At 39.4% G+C, this 14,842-nt stretch overlaps 1 protein-coding gene across 3 annotated transcripts in view; it reads left to right on the plus strand.

The window, feature by feature from the left end:
- Nucleotides 1–5,535, plus strand: part of znf821 (zinc finger protein 821) — a 37,929-nt gene extending 32,394 nt beyond the window's left edge. For all 3 annotated transcript variants that reach the window (XM_067997499.1, XM_067997501.1, XM_067997500.1), the window contains exon 5: nucleotides 1,969–5,535. In XM_067997499.1, coding sequence (XP_067853600.1) covers nucleotides 1,969–2,542 — 574 coding nt within the window. In that variant the 3' untranslated portion in view covers nucleotides 2,543–5,535. The remainder of the gene's footprint in view (nucleotides 1–1,968) is intronic.
- The last annotated feature ends 9,307 nt before the right edge of the window (nucleotides 5,536–14,842 follow it).

Here is a 14,842-nt window from a genome sequence, read left to right on the forward strand (position 1 = left end):
CTCTATTAATAAACCCAAGGATCCCATATGCTTTTTTTAACAGCCTTCTCCATTGGTCCTGCCACCTTCAAAGATTTGTTTACATACACCCCCAGGTGTTTCTGTTCCTGCGCCCCCTTTAAAATTGTACCATTTAGTTTATATTGCCTCTCCTCATTCTTCCTACCAAAATGAATCACTTCACACTTTTCTGCATTAAATTTCATCTGCCTTGAGTCTGCCTATTTCACCAGTCTATGTCCTCCTGAAGTCTGTTACTATCTTTCACATTGTTTTCCCACATTTGAGTTTTGGGCCATCTGCAAACTTTGGAAATTATACCCTGTATACCAAGCCCAGGTCATTAATATATATCACAGCTGGATCCTGCCTATGTATCAGCACAGGCTTATCAGGCTGCTTCAAGTCCAATAGAAAGAAAGACAAACCAGTTTCCTAATGTGACTCATTAGATCTCTTTTAAAGATGGACATGATGCCATTTTGAAATAAGTACAAATACCTTCTTTACTCAGATTAACATTAAATTATCATTCCTCTTACAGAAGGTCAGTATTTGTTTTATGAAATTACTTCTGTCGACTTAGAAGAAATAGACGTGCAAAACAGAATGGAATGGGCAGTTGAACAGCAGGAATTAGTCAGCCAAACCGGACATTCAAAGTAGAAAGAGCTTTAGCAAATTTTCTCAATTAAACTTCAAGCATGTTAAACATTTCACATTTAACTACTTAGTGGTAGCACCCTCACCTGAGTCAGGGGTTTTTGGGTTCAAGCCAGACTTGAGCACAATCTAAGCTGATACTCCAGTGCAGTACTGAGGGAGTGTTGCTCTCTGTTGGATGAGACATTAAACTGAGACCCATCTGCCCTCTCAGGTGGACACAAAAGTTTGCATAGTATATTCAAAGAGGAGCAGGGAGGTTCTCCGTGTCCTGGCTGACATTTATCCCTCAACCAATATCACTAAAACAGATTATCTCATTGCTGTTTTGTGGGACCTTGCTGTGTGTGAATTGGCTGTCATGTTTCTTTACATCACAACAGTGACTATACTTCAAAAGTACTTCATTGGCTGTGGAGCACTTTGGGATGTCCTGAGGTCATGAACAGTGCTAGTTTTTTTTTTTTCTTTTCTGCTGAGAAGTTGTTTTAAACCTGCCATCTATTATTTCGTGATCTTGAGCTAGATCTATTTAGTGCAGAATATTAGTATAAGGGGTGTCCTTGTACATGAATCACAGTTAACATGCAGATATAGCAAGCAATTAGGAAGGCAAATAGCATATTAGCCTTTATTGCAAGGGGGTTGGAGTATAAGAGTAAGGAGGTCTTGCTGCAATCATTATATAGGGCATTCATTATCTAGTGAGATCACACCTTGAGTACTGTGTACAGTTTTGGTCTCCATACCTAAGGAAGGATATACGTGCCTTAGAGGGGGTGCAACAAAGATTCACTAGATTGTTTCCTGGGATGAGGGGAATGTCCAATGAGGAGTGAGTGAGTAGAATGGGCCTTTATTCTCTGGTGTTTAGAAGAATGAGAAGCAATTTCATTGAAACGTATAAAATTCTTAGACGGCTTGATGCTGAGAGACTGTTTCCCTTGGCTGGAGAGTCTAAAACTAGGGGTCATAGTCTCAAGATAAGGGGTTGGCCATTTAGGACCAAGATGAGGAAAAATTTCTTCACTCAGAGGGTTGTGAATCTTTGGAATTCTGTATCCCAGTGGACTGTGGATGCTCAGTCATTGAGTATGTTCAGGACTGAGATCGATGATTCCTTTTAGAGCCCAAGAATCTAAGGGGTAGGGCGGGAAAGTGGAGTTGAGGTAGATGATCAGCCGTGATATTGAATGGTGGAGCAGGCTCAAGGGGCTGTATGACCCACTCCTGCTCCTATTTCTTATGTTCTTATAAAAGCCACTACATCCTCACTGATTTCTGCTTGGGATGTTGGATTTACAGTGTGAAGTTGTCTGATGGAAAATCTGATATCAATGATAACACTGAGAGGACTTCTGTATGTGAAGAAGCAGGTCCGTTCTGGAATACAGTGGTAGCTGCAGGAATGCTGTTTGTCTGTGAAACATGTATAACTTACAGAAATCTTATCGAGGCTCAAGAGACTTCAGTCCATAAGTGGATGGTCCGTAGACAGAATGAGCCCCTGCATGTTCGTTTGCAAAGACTAGAGCGTGAACGGACTGCAAAACGACTTAAACGTGCCAGTGAATCGGCAGAGGAAAGGGAAATGCGGAGGTTGAGAGATCGTGAGGCTAAACGTCTTCAGAGAATGCAGGAGTCTGAAGACCAGAGGGCAAGGCGGTTACAACGTGACCGGGAGGCTATGAGAATGAAAAGGGCTAATGAGACACCAGAAAAACGTCAAGCAAGACTCATACGAGAGAGAGAAGCAAAACGGATAAAGAGACGTTTACAGAAGTTAGACCCAAGTCTGTCAGTTCATATTTCTCAGAATTCAACACCAGAGATGAACTCATTCCAACTTCATGTTGCTTGTCCCAGTCTGTTAAAATGAACATAAAGTTATGAAACTTGACTTTATTTTTCCTCTGAAATGAAAACTAATTTATTCTTTCAGTTCCAGCTCTGGGAGAAAAAAAATGCCAGAAATATTGAGATATGGGTTGGAAATATGATTGTGCAGAGTAGAGGATACAAAATAAGATAGTTCCTGTAGCTGTGAATTCACATAATCTGCAGGAACTCGTATCAAACTGTAAAAGTCACACTTTTGATGAGCTAGTGATCTCAAATCCCAATGGATCTGTTACATTGTGTAATTCTGACTGGAATCTTGTGGTCCATTTTTCCTATTTTATGTTAAATTATTTTACTGCACTTTAAAACAATGTAGCATGCTACATACCTCATGCTGAATTATTGCTCTACTGTGTTACTCAATAACTTTGGACATGTTATTTCAAGGTAAAATCACAGAAGGCAAATGAAAATTCAGTTTTAACGCAAGCATGACCTTTATATTTAAAAACAAGTACCATTTTGTTATGGCCATTCTTCTGGAACTGAGTAATATACTCAGCTTATTTGGACTAATTTTTGAGAAATGGAGGTGGCATCTTCAGTTCTACATTTTAAATGTCATATGTATTCAGAGCATTTATTTTTGAAAGCCATTGACTCATGTGAATACCATAGGAACAAAACTTTTTATACTGGTCTGGTGTAATGAACTACTGTGATTTACTGACAATCATAATATTGGTAGGGTTGTTAAACTCTTCCAATACTATTAATACAATTCAACTTTTAAAGTGGTTAATGTTGATAGCACCATTGAAATCCTTGATTACTGAACAGAAAATCATGGTACCAACATATACTGTAGTTGGAATCACCAGCTTGATTGGATTGTGTCTTTACATTCATTTATATTTACAATACTTTGAGTTCATGTATATGTGCACACGATAAAGTTTTTTTTGAACTGGAGTCCAGGTTTCTAAATCCTGTGCATGAAGCCTGCTTCAGAGCAGGAAATATTATGACTTGAATTGTTTTGGCATCTGTTGCTTGTTAATGCCAGTAGCAGGTCAATCTCTTAATTAAAAGTAATTCAATGGTATTTTACTCCAACAGTGAATTACTCGAATTTAAATGTTATTACTAATTTATATTTGAACACTATTTAGAAATGTTGATTTTTTTTCAAGTACTGATCAGAGTAAAATTGCTTTTGTAGTGCTATAGAAAGGTTTACTTTAAAATCCACTATGATTTCCCCTTTTTTTTGGTTATGTTAATATAAAATGGAAGGCATTGTGCCCCATTAATATCCACTTCCTCCATGTTTTCCTGAATTACCTCAAAGTAGAGAGGGGAGGAATGTCTTTGCCATCTAATTTATACTTGTCTTGGCACCTGTACCCAAAAAAAGATCAGTATGCAGTACAAAGGCTACAGTACATTCAGTTCTGTTAGTTTGTATACAGCTTTAGAATGTATGAGATTTCAAATAAGTAAGCCTCAAGTTGTCATGACCAGAAAGTGCAAATTAAAGTTGCAAAAACTATTTCCTCAGTGGACAATAAATGTCAATCTTTATTTTGAACCTGTACCACTACCCTGGCATCTGTCTTACTACATTTTGTGTCATGCATGTGTTTTGCATCCATTACTGCTTTTATCAAAGAATTTTGGTTCAAATGAAAGTTGCTTGTGCCAATCAGGAAAATGATCAGGTGGAAGTCAGCTTTTGTGTAGAGAAGTGTAAAAGCACAGCAGTCTCTTTTGATCTGAGGATCACTTCAGAAGATTTTCATGGCTTTCTCATTAGGATGGAAGATACAAGGTTGTTTTTCTATTTTTTAGGATGAACTACAATGCAACAACCATTCAATAGTATAATTGGGTTGATATCCAGCCCAAATTGTTAAACAATGCTGTCACTATGTGCCCAGCTCTGCCCCTACACACCACCTCCTTCCACCCCTTCCACTTCCAACTAACTCATTGAACAAAAAATTACAGGTGCTCTTCTCTATCCCTAGATAGGCCCAGTACCCCCCATTCATGGATAATAATGCTCCAAAAGTAGGTCTCTTGTATACATGTAAATGTTTTAATTTTTTGTTCCAGAAAATGCACCTATAGACTTAAAATCAAATCCAAAAGAACATACAGAGCAAACTTTTAAGTATCAAAGGAAGCTTCATGATGAGCTTTTTCATTTTCTGGGACAAATATCCTAGATGTATTTTGCACTTTTTAAAAAAAAAACTTTTGTGCACACTGAATATTACTATTAATGTTTCTACATGTTCTCAAGGGTGGTCCATAGAAAGCTAGATACTACAATTGTGGTATTGTCCTGGCTCTTGATGAATGTAATGTTAATTTAACTTGAATGTTCTAGTCACACCAATACAGAACAAACTCTACCTAGAGTTGTCCTTGGTGGGATAGATGCATTAAAAGGCAATACTATTAAAAGTAGAATTGTAAATTGAATATTGTAGTTTATCGTGCAAAGCACAACCCTATAATGTCTTTAAAGCCTATGTACTCAAAGAATACTGTCTCTAATGTGCTTTGAGATGAGTTCTGTTGTGAGTTTATTAGCATTCTACATTTAAAATATCAACATGCCAGAGTCTCTAGGACTTAATTTACAGGAATTCTCATCCTGTTGGTAGTGACACTTTATGTAGTGGGGAGCCTCTTCAGTGACTAAGGCACACATTTGTAAATCAGTGAAGTAGAGAACTTCAAGGTCCTAGATCCATATCCATCTCAGACTAATGAGATGGAATTCTGTCTTAATGCATTAACATCCCTCACGATGAACTCAAAATTCAGTGGGTAAAAATAAATGAGATGTAAGAGCCATGGGCTGAACCCATCCCTCTCTACTGTTTCATCCTGCCGAAAATGGATAATTTTTATTTAGAATTGCTGATTTGAAAAAAAAAAATTCTGAATAAATTCTTTAATGAATTTGTACTTTTTAATGTAGCAACTTCAATGTAAAAAAATTAAATTGTTACAATGTGGTGGAAATTTATCTGTAAGGATTAGATTTTCACATTGAGAGCATCACTTTGCATGTATTCAAATGTTTTAGGATCCATATAGGTTTTTGAACACAGTGGAACAGTAACTTTTGATATCCTAAATGATAAATCCTAGCCTCTGAGATGAAAGTTGTCCACTAATTGGAAATAGTTTCATAAATTTCTAAACCATTGGAGACACTTGTAATTCTAATACAAACATTTAACATTTTTTATTTTAAAATGCTACCAAATATGTTCTGAAATACAACTTTGTAATACGTGTTTGCTGTGGGCAATTAATAGGTACGTTGTGTGGTGTAGTACTGAGCAATACAGACCAGGAAGATTCTAGGTCCAAAAAGCAAAATACTGCAGATGTTGGAAAGCTGAAAATAAAAACAGGTCCTAGGTCAATCCCTGATTTGTGCTAAGTTAACTGATCTCTGCTAGTTTGGGGAGAATGGCAATTGACCTCCTTTCTGACTAGAAAGGGGAAAAATCAGGTTGAGTACACTGACCCCTGTTAGTGCACCTTTTGAGGTTGGGCTCAGCAGTGATGCTGTCATGAAGGATCAAGTCACAGTGGAATGGTACCCCCACATAATGAACTGCCTGCAGAAGAGGGGAGAACACCGAAGCAAAAGGTACCTGCTTACCCACCAAGTGAGTTTTCTAATTGTTTCAATCCACCATCACTAGACTTTTGTAAATATTGAAATTTAATATTTAACACTGGTGAGAAAAGGGTAAAGATAGAATGTGGCTTGTAACTTCAGTATAGAACAAGGTTTTGGTCTATTTAATGAGGTGACTGTTACTTATGCTACATGGTGTCCTTGTAAAGCCATCATCCTCCAAAAGATAAAGGCCAGTTTCTCTTCTATTTCATTGAGAAATCAGATGATTGGTACTTTATTCCCATGGCTGTCTAATTTTACATTAACTTTTAATCTGTAACTTTAATTTTGTGATTGCCTAGACTGTACTGTAAAGAGCAAGACCTTAACTAAGTTGGGTATAGTCAAATAGCTTTCCTTCCTCTTACACTGATTAATCCAAATACAAGATTTGGTGCTAAAATTAACTGGAAGGTTTAAATATTTGAAATGTTTTGCATGCAGAAATTTATGAATTGATCCTGTATTGTGATGTATAATGGCTGAATACATTAACCCTTCAGAATAACAAACTAGAATTACCACATTGATATATTCATTTATTGCTCGCTGACCAGTTCTAAACTGATTACCTGTCCCCTGCTGTACCACCTTTTCTTTTTGCATTGCTCTGAGATGGTTTAACCTATTATTCCATGTAAATATTTCTTTTTAAATACTTGATTTTATTGAGACAGTGGTGCTCTTGTGTTCATAGGTTGTCATAATTTTATTAATCTTAAATCAGTGCAGCAACAGTAAATGTTTCAGCAGTGGAAGGGGGCAATCTAGTTTTTTTTTTTAAAAGTGAAATTTTTGCCATCTTGCTTGAATTAAATCTGAACTGCCATAGCTGGAACTTGATGGACTAAATATTTGGTATTGATTTTTTTAAAATAAATCCAACCATCCACAAGCACTGATTTATCTTTAGTGTGCATTGACCTTTTTTGTGCTAGTGTAAAGTCTGTACCCACAACTGCAGACTTTGTTTTTATGTTCATTGTATGGCATGAGCTATGCCAAGCACACTCAGAATAACTACACAACTAATTTATTTTACTTCTGCAACAGTTACGGACTTTGGTCTTCTTCTGTGATGTATGATTCTACATTCAGCCCATTGTGCCTGTGCTGGCTCTTTGAAAAAGCGATGCATTCGTTCCACTCCCCTACATTTTTCCCCATAGCCCTCCAAATTTCCCTTCAAGTAAAGATCTGAATACCTTTTGAAAGTTACTACTGAATCCGCTTCCACCACCCTTTCAGGCAGTGCATTCCAGATCATAACTTCAGCAAAGTCATAAGATCATTTATCATTGGTCATTTAATATTAGTGCTATTTCCTTATGAACCTTAAAAACAAAAAATTGGATTATGCTCATGTTGCTGATTTTAACCAATTTCTGACAAGCTGCTAAATATAGATGTGGTTGGATCAATTTGAAGCATAAACCAATGTAATTTCTTTTCCACTGTTTTCTTTGGAATGGAGATAATTTGCAAAGATTTCAGTGAAGGAATGATGTATGGAATTACATTTTTAAACAACGTTAGGATATTTTATTCAGACAATCCTTAATATAGTGCTGATGTGCTGTCTTGGAGTTCATATGGAGTTACTCTTGCGTATGCAAGGATGCTGCTACTTCCCATCAGTAACTCTAGTTTATGTTGAACATTTTTAGTTTTAAATATTTTGCAAAATGTATTGTCACAAGGGTTTTGTATTTTTAAAAAAAATCTGGAATTTCAAATATTCAAGACCTTACATAATATGTGCTGTTGTATGTATGCTGGAGTTCAATAAATCTTGATTTGAAAACTTTTTTTTTGCTTTGACAATGTTAACTTAATTAATTTCTATCTTCTGAACATGGAGGGAAGAACAAGCAGCATGGGATATATAGGAACAGGAGTAGGCCATTCAGCCATTTGATAAGATCATGGCTGATCTGTGATCTAACTCCATATACCTGCCTTTGGCCCATATAGTGCAACCAATCCTCATTTTCTTTGAATAAAGAGCACAGTATTAACTGTACCTGCCATGGTGCGCACTATCTTCTGCTCATTTAATTCTGCCTAATTTCTGGTGGAGATCCTATAAGATTACAAAATGATGATATATGTCTGATGTATTACAAATTTATTGAGAAAGTGTTGGTGTTTCTAAATGTTCAGTGAATCCTTGCTGCAATTTTGGTATTAATCGCCATTCAGACTGGCTGATTTTTAGGACACTGTGCTCCTATAATGGCTCAGCAAATGTATCCAGCAACAAGTTGAGTTATACTGCTTTAATGTTTAATGCCTGTAGGAATATACAGGATCAGAAAAGACCTTTTGGATTTTGGGACCAACCACATGTACTGTAGAGTACAACTTTGGTACAGTCTAGTTCTGTTGATGGTAGCCCACACACTTTGAAAAGGGTTCTAAAGAGCTGCACTTTGCTTGCTTGATCTAAATAGACAGCAAAGTGATCATGAGTCTAGTAGATTTTGCAAGTAAGAACATTGACACAATTGATACCAATTGTTTTTAAAACACTTTTTTTTCAGCAATTAGAAATGAAATTTTAAACATATCCAACTCCCCTCTTGATCAAAACATTGAACTTGAATTTTCCATATGGATGGGAACATTATAGCCCCATCTACTGACACAAAGGAAATGAGCTTAGCACCTCTTGGCATTTTTATGCTGTATCTATACTAATGGTGCCTTTTGAATGAACTATTTGGCACAAGACAAATTTAGTGAGTGTGCATGCAGTAAAATGTCTTCTGTACGCAAGTGGAATGCCTAAATAGGTAAGAAATCTGGATGTTGAGTGATATATTATTTCAAAGAGACCTACAATCAGCAATTAGGCAGATAACTGGTATTTAAGAGTGAAATATAAAGTAATGTGTGCAATGTTGCAACCTTAAATATTTTAGAATGTAACCAATACAAATATTTGATTTTAATGATTGGGACCTAAACTTTTGCAGTTCAAAGACACAAGTCTTAACAGTGGGCACAGTTTTGGGAGCAGAAATGTAAAAACAGAACATGAAATCATAAGGAAGACTTTTCTAATTACTAGCCGAACCTATACAATGGTGACACCAAAAACACTCATCTTCCTCATGATTCTATTCATTCTGATTGGAGTACATTTTTTTTTTCTTTAAGCAAAGAGCACAGTACTTATCCCATTCTCAGTAAAACTCAGCACAAGATAAAGCAAATGGAGCTGTAGTAATGGAAGACAACACAAAAAGCAAATTTTGACAGTGGCATCTGAAGGTACAAACCTGTGGTAAAACTGAAGATAGCAGCAGATAATGGAAATCTACACAACATTATGTGGAGAACTTTAGCAAGAAAATGTAAGTTATATTAAAAACTTAAGATGGTACAGTTGCAGCCAACAGTAATTCTCTAAAATGTTTCAGTTTTACTCAATTTTTAGAAAAGGATCTTCAGTTGCTTAATTCCCTTAAATCAAATACAATCTACTCAATTCAGTCACTTATGTCATTATGAAAATTTAAACTTAAGCACACAATTCCCACTTTGCTATGTTATTACATTACTTAATTCAAATTGTTGGATAATTCAATTTTTAGTGGAAGGTCAGGTGTAGACCTTAAGTTTCTTGGTGTTGCTGGTGCACTGAACTTTTTTGTAAGTTAAAATGCAGAATAAAGAGGGAAATTATATATGGCTTTTATTTAAAGCACATCAAAAATATTAGTCAAGGTGGAACTTTAAAATTTGAAATAAGTCAACAATTATGTCAAAAAGCACTTTGTAATACTATTTCAAACATTGACTTTAAAGTATAATATTTCTACAGTATGAATGTATAGGATGGTATTACTTACTGAAGCATTTTCTAATTCTTGTAATCGATCAATATTAAAAACCTTACCTCTGTGTGCACTTCCTGTCCACTTTTCCAATATAAATTCCTATTTCTACATTTACAATGGAAACTGCTTAAGTAAACCCTCCCCAGTGGCACTGCAGCAGCACCACTACCAGGAGAATGTAGTTCTGCATAATAGGCTTACACAGACCGGTTTCATTAGAAATATAAACTTAAGAACTTATAACAATGATTTAAAAATAAGGACAGAATGTATGACTTGAAATGTTAACTGAATTATCTGTGCACCCTGGACCAATTATACCATCCTCTAACCTTGTTTCATCATAGTCTAGACTCTCTGTGTGCAATGCAACAGGTGTTCAACTAATAATACATTAAAATCCTTGAGTTGGTATTGCTGTCACTGTCCCAATCCCTTGAAAGCAATGGGTAGTACTGCATTGCTAACAGTATTGTCTGTTATTCTTAGTTTATCCACAGGAGGGCACCGTTGCCTCTTAAATAGTAATGTTACAGGAATAAATTTTAAAAATAAAACATTACATCAATTGTTCTCTCCACAGACAACTTTTCTTAATGAAACGGCACAGAATGTACTCTGGGTGGGAGACTTCAATGTCCATCACCAAGAGTGGTTCGGTAGCACCACTACTGACCGAGCTGGCCAAGTCGTAAAGGACATGGCTGCTAGACTGGGCCTGCGGCAGGTGGTGAGTGAACCAACACGAGGGGAAAAACTTACTTGACCTCGTCCTCACCAATCTACCTGTCGCAAATGCATCTGTCCATGACAGTATTGGTAGGAGTGACCACCACACAGTCCCTCATGGAGATGAAGTCCCGTCTTTGCACTGAGGACACCATCCAATGCGTTGTGTGGCACGACCACCGTGCTAAATGGGATAGATTCAGAACAGATCTTGCAGCTCAAAACTGGGCATCCATGAGGCGCTGTGGGCCATCAGCAGCAGCAGAATTGTATTCCAGCATAATCTGTAACCTCATGGCCTGGCATATTCCTCACTCTACCATTACCAACAAGCCAGGGGATCAACCCTGGCTCAATGAGGAGTGTAGAAGAGCATGCCAGGAGCAGCACCAGGTGTACCTAAAAATGAGGTGCCAACCTGGTGAAGCTACAACTCAGGACTACATGCATGCATGCTAAACAGCGGAAGCAATATGCTATAGCCAGGGCTAAGCGATTCCACAACCAACGGATCAGATCAAAGCTCTGCAGTCCTGCCATATCCAGTCGTGAATGGTGGTGGACAATTAAACAACTAACAGGAGGAGGTTCTGCAAACATCCCCATCCTCAATGATGGCGGAGTCCAGCACGTGAGTGCAAAAGACAAGGCTGAAGCGTTTGCAACCATCTTCAGCCAGAAGAGCCGAGTGGATGATCCATCTCGGCCTCCTCCCGATATCCCCACCATCACAGAAGCCAGTCTTCAGCCAATTCAATTCACTCCATGTGATATCAAGAAACAGCTGAGTGCATTGGATACAGCAAAGGTTATGGGCCCCGGCTGTAGTGCTGAAGACTTGTGCTCCAGAACTAGCTGCGCCTCTAGCCAAACTGTTCCAGTACAGCTACAACACTGGCATCTACCCGACAATGTGGAAAATTGCCCAGGTATGTCCTGTCCACAAAAAGCAGGACAAATCCAATCCGGCCAATTACCGCCCCATCAGTCTACTCTCAATCATCAGCAAAGTGATGGAAGGTGTCGTCGACAGTGCTATCAAGCGGCACTTACTCACCAATAACATGCTCACCGATGTTCAGTTTGGGTTCCACCAGGACCACTCGGCTCCAGACCTCATTACAACCTTGGTCCAAACATGGACAAAAGAGCTGAATTCCAGAGGTGAGGTGAGAGTGACTGCCCTTGACATCAAGGCAGCATTTGACCGAGTGTGGCACCAAGGAGCCCGAGTAAAACTGAAGTCAATGGGAATCGGGGAAAACTCTCCAGTGGTTGGAGTTATACCTAGTACAAAGGAAGATGGTAGTGGTTGTTGGAGGCCAATCATCTCAGCCCCAGGACATTGCTGCAGGAGTTCTTCAAGACAGTGTCCTCGGCCCAACCATCTTCAGCTGCTTCATCAATGACCTTCCCTCCATCATAAGGTCAGAAATGGGGATGTTCGCAGATGATTGCACGGTGTTCAGTTCCATTCGCAACCCCTCAAATAATGCAGTCCGAGCGCGCATGTAGCAAGACCTGGACAACAGAGAGGCTTGGGCTGATAAGTGGCAAGTAACATTCGCGCCAGGCAATGACCACCTCCCCATGACATTCAATGGCATTACCATCGCCGAATCCCCCACCATCAACATCCTGGGGGTCACCATTGACCAGAAACTTAACTAGACCAGCCATATAAATACTCTGGCTACAAGATCAGGTCAGAGGCTGGGTATTCTGCGGTGAGTGACTCACCTCCTGACTCCCCAAAGCCTTTCCACCATCTACAAGGCACAAGTCAGGAGTGTGATGGAATACTCTCCACTTGCCTGGATAAGTGCAGCTCCAACACTGAAGAAGCTCGACACCATCCAGGACAAAGCAGCCCGCTTGATTGGCACCCCATCCACCACCCTAAACATTCCCTCCCTTCACCACTGGCGTACTGTGGCTGCAGTGTGTACCATCCACAGGATGCACTGCAGCAACTCTCCAAGGCTTCTTCGACAGCACCTCCCAAACCTGCGACCTCTACCACCTAGGACAAGAGCAGCAGGTACATGGGAATAACACTACCTGCACGTTCCCCTCCAAGTCACACATCATCCCGACTTGGAAATATATCGCCGTTCCTTCATCGTCGCTGGGTCAAAATTCTGGAACTCTCTTCCTAACAGCACTGTGGGAGAACCTTCACCACACGGACTGCAGCGGTTCAAGGCGGTGGCTCACCACCACCTTCTCAAGGGCAATTAGGGATGGGCAATAAAAATGCCGGCCTCACCAGCGATGCCCACATCCCATGAACGAATAAAAAAATAAAGAGACATGGGGTTGCCCCACTCATCAAATGAAAAAGTGCCCACTTTTTAAAGGGGCACAACTAATAGAAAACTACACTGTAAAACAAAGGAAACTTATATTATCACCCATGTCCATCAGTCGCAGAAGGCCGCAAGCGTACCGGCGGATATTGCGTGCTCTTTCTCCAGGGCACGGACAAGTTTGCAGAAGAGAGGCAGGCAGCCAGCCAGAGCGGCCACCCCCATGGACCAAGTCCAACCTGGACCTGTGGATAACCACCATGGCCAGGAGCAGACCCCCGATGAGGTTCTCCGACTTGCCCGGCCCCCTCCATAACTGGTGGCCAAGAATCAGGAATGTGGGACTAATGCTGATTGAGCTGGGAAGTGCTTCCAACATTTTCTTTGTTACCCATTTACACTAACTCTTTGTTTCCTGTTCATCAGCCAACTTTCTATCCATGCTGCTACATTTCTTATTATACCATATGCCTGAATTTTTCTAACATGCCTTTTCTGAAATATCTTCACTACATATGCTGCATTCTGTTTGTCAAGTTTACTTCTTTTAATAGCTGAAATGACATCTTGAAATTTTTAGATTCCAAATCTAAAATACCAAAAGTTCGAGTCGACAGATGATACTTGCACATTTTGCCATTGTTTCTGCCAAACACTAGGTCACTTTTACTGCTGGTTATGTTAACTATCCTGCATCAGCTAATATCTTTAGCTGATCTTTTCAAGAATGATTGCATAAACAAAGATTTTCCCCTCATCTCAGAATACTGCTTCTAAGAAACATGAGCACTGACTTGCTACCCACTCCACCATGGTCACATCACAAGCATGAACACAAATAAATACATTTTCATATGCTGCATAATCTCTGCAGAAGGCATCGTTATTTTCCAGAGCAAGAAAATCATAGGAAGCAAAAATATACAGGCAATTTCTTGAAAACACAAAAACGATCAATCTTGCCATCTCTAGTGATGTGGACAGAATTGTGACTTGTTTTCCTTCTCCCCACCCCACTCCCGATGAGGTAGGGGAAAGAACTAATGATATGTTCAGATTACGAGTTTTCTGTTAGTGTGAAACTGAAAATGCTTGGCACTAACGCTAAACTTGTGTGTGCAAATCAGGTGTCAAGGAGGTCTCAATCATCTCCACTCTGGTATCGTTGGGCCCCGGCTCCAGATTCAGGCTGCATTTACACTATAGCTGCCGCAACAGTATGAAACAAAACTACTGCACCTGAGGCTAGAGTTATTGTGTGAATTCACCCTTAGGGTTCCTTAAAGTAACACATGTGGGAGAATGATAGAAATACATGGGCTCTGGAGCTCAATAGACTGAATGACCTTGTCTCTCACTCAGATTTACACTCAAATGCAGTTCATGGTTCCACATATTGTCACTACAATCACCCATGATGTTGTTTGTGAGTAGGTGAATGTACTTGGTAAGCCTCAACAGCAACCATCTCTCCCACTCAGCAAAGGCAGAAACCCCAATCAACAGCTTTCCCTCTTCCCCAATTCCTGCTTAACAGCAAACACCTCTCTCACTGCCAGTCTCCAACAGGTCCTTTCCACGTCACAATTTTTGTCTCCCACAAAAAGTTATCTTTTCCTCTCCCTCTCTCTCTACCTGCTCCCCAACGGGGTATCTCTGTTTGCCCTCCTAAATGAATAACCAAGAGAATCTCCCTCCCATGAAAATGGCCTCTCTCTACCTCAAGGGTCTTGTTTCCTCTC

Source organism: Heptranchias perlo, chromosome 16, assembly GCF_035084215.1.
Source record: "Heptranchias perlo isolate sHepPer1 chromosome 16, sHepPer1.hap1, whole genome shotgun sequence".
In the NCBI taxonomy this organism is placed as follows: Eukaryota; Metazoa; Chordata; class Chondrichthyes; order Hexanchiformes; family Hexanchidae; genus Heptranchias; species Heptranchias perlo.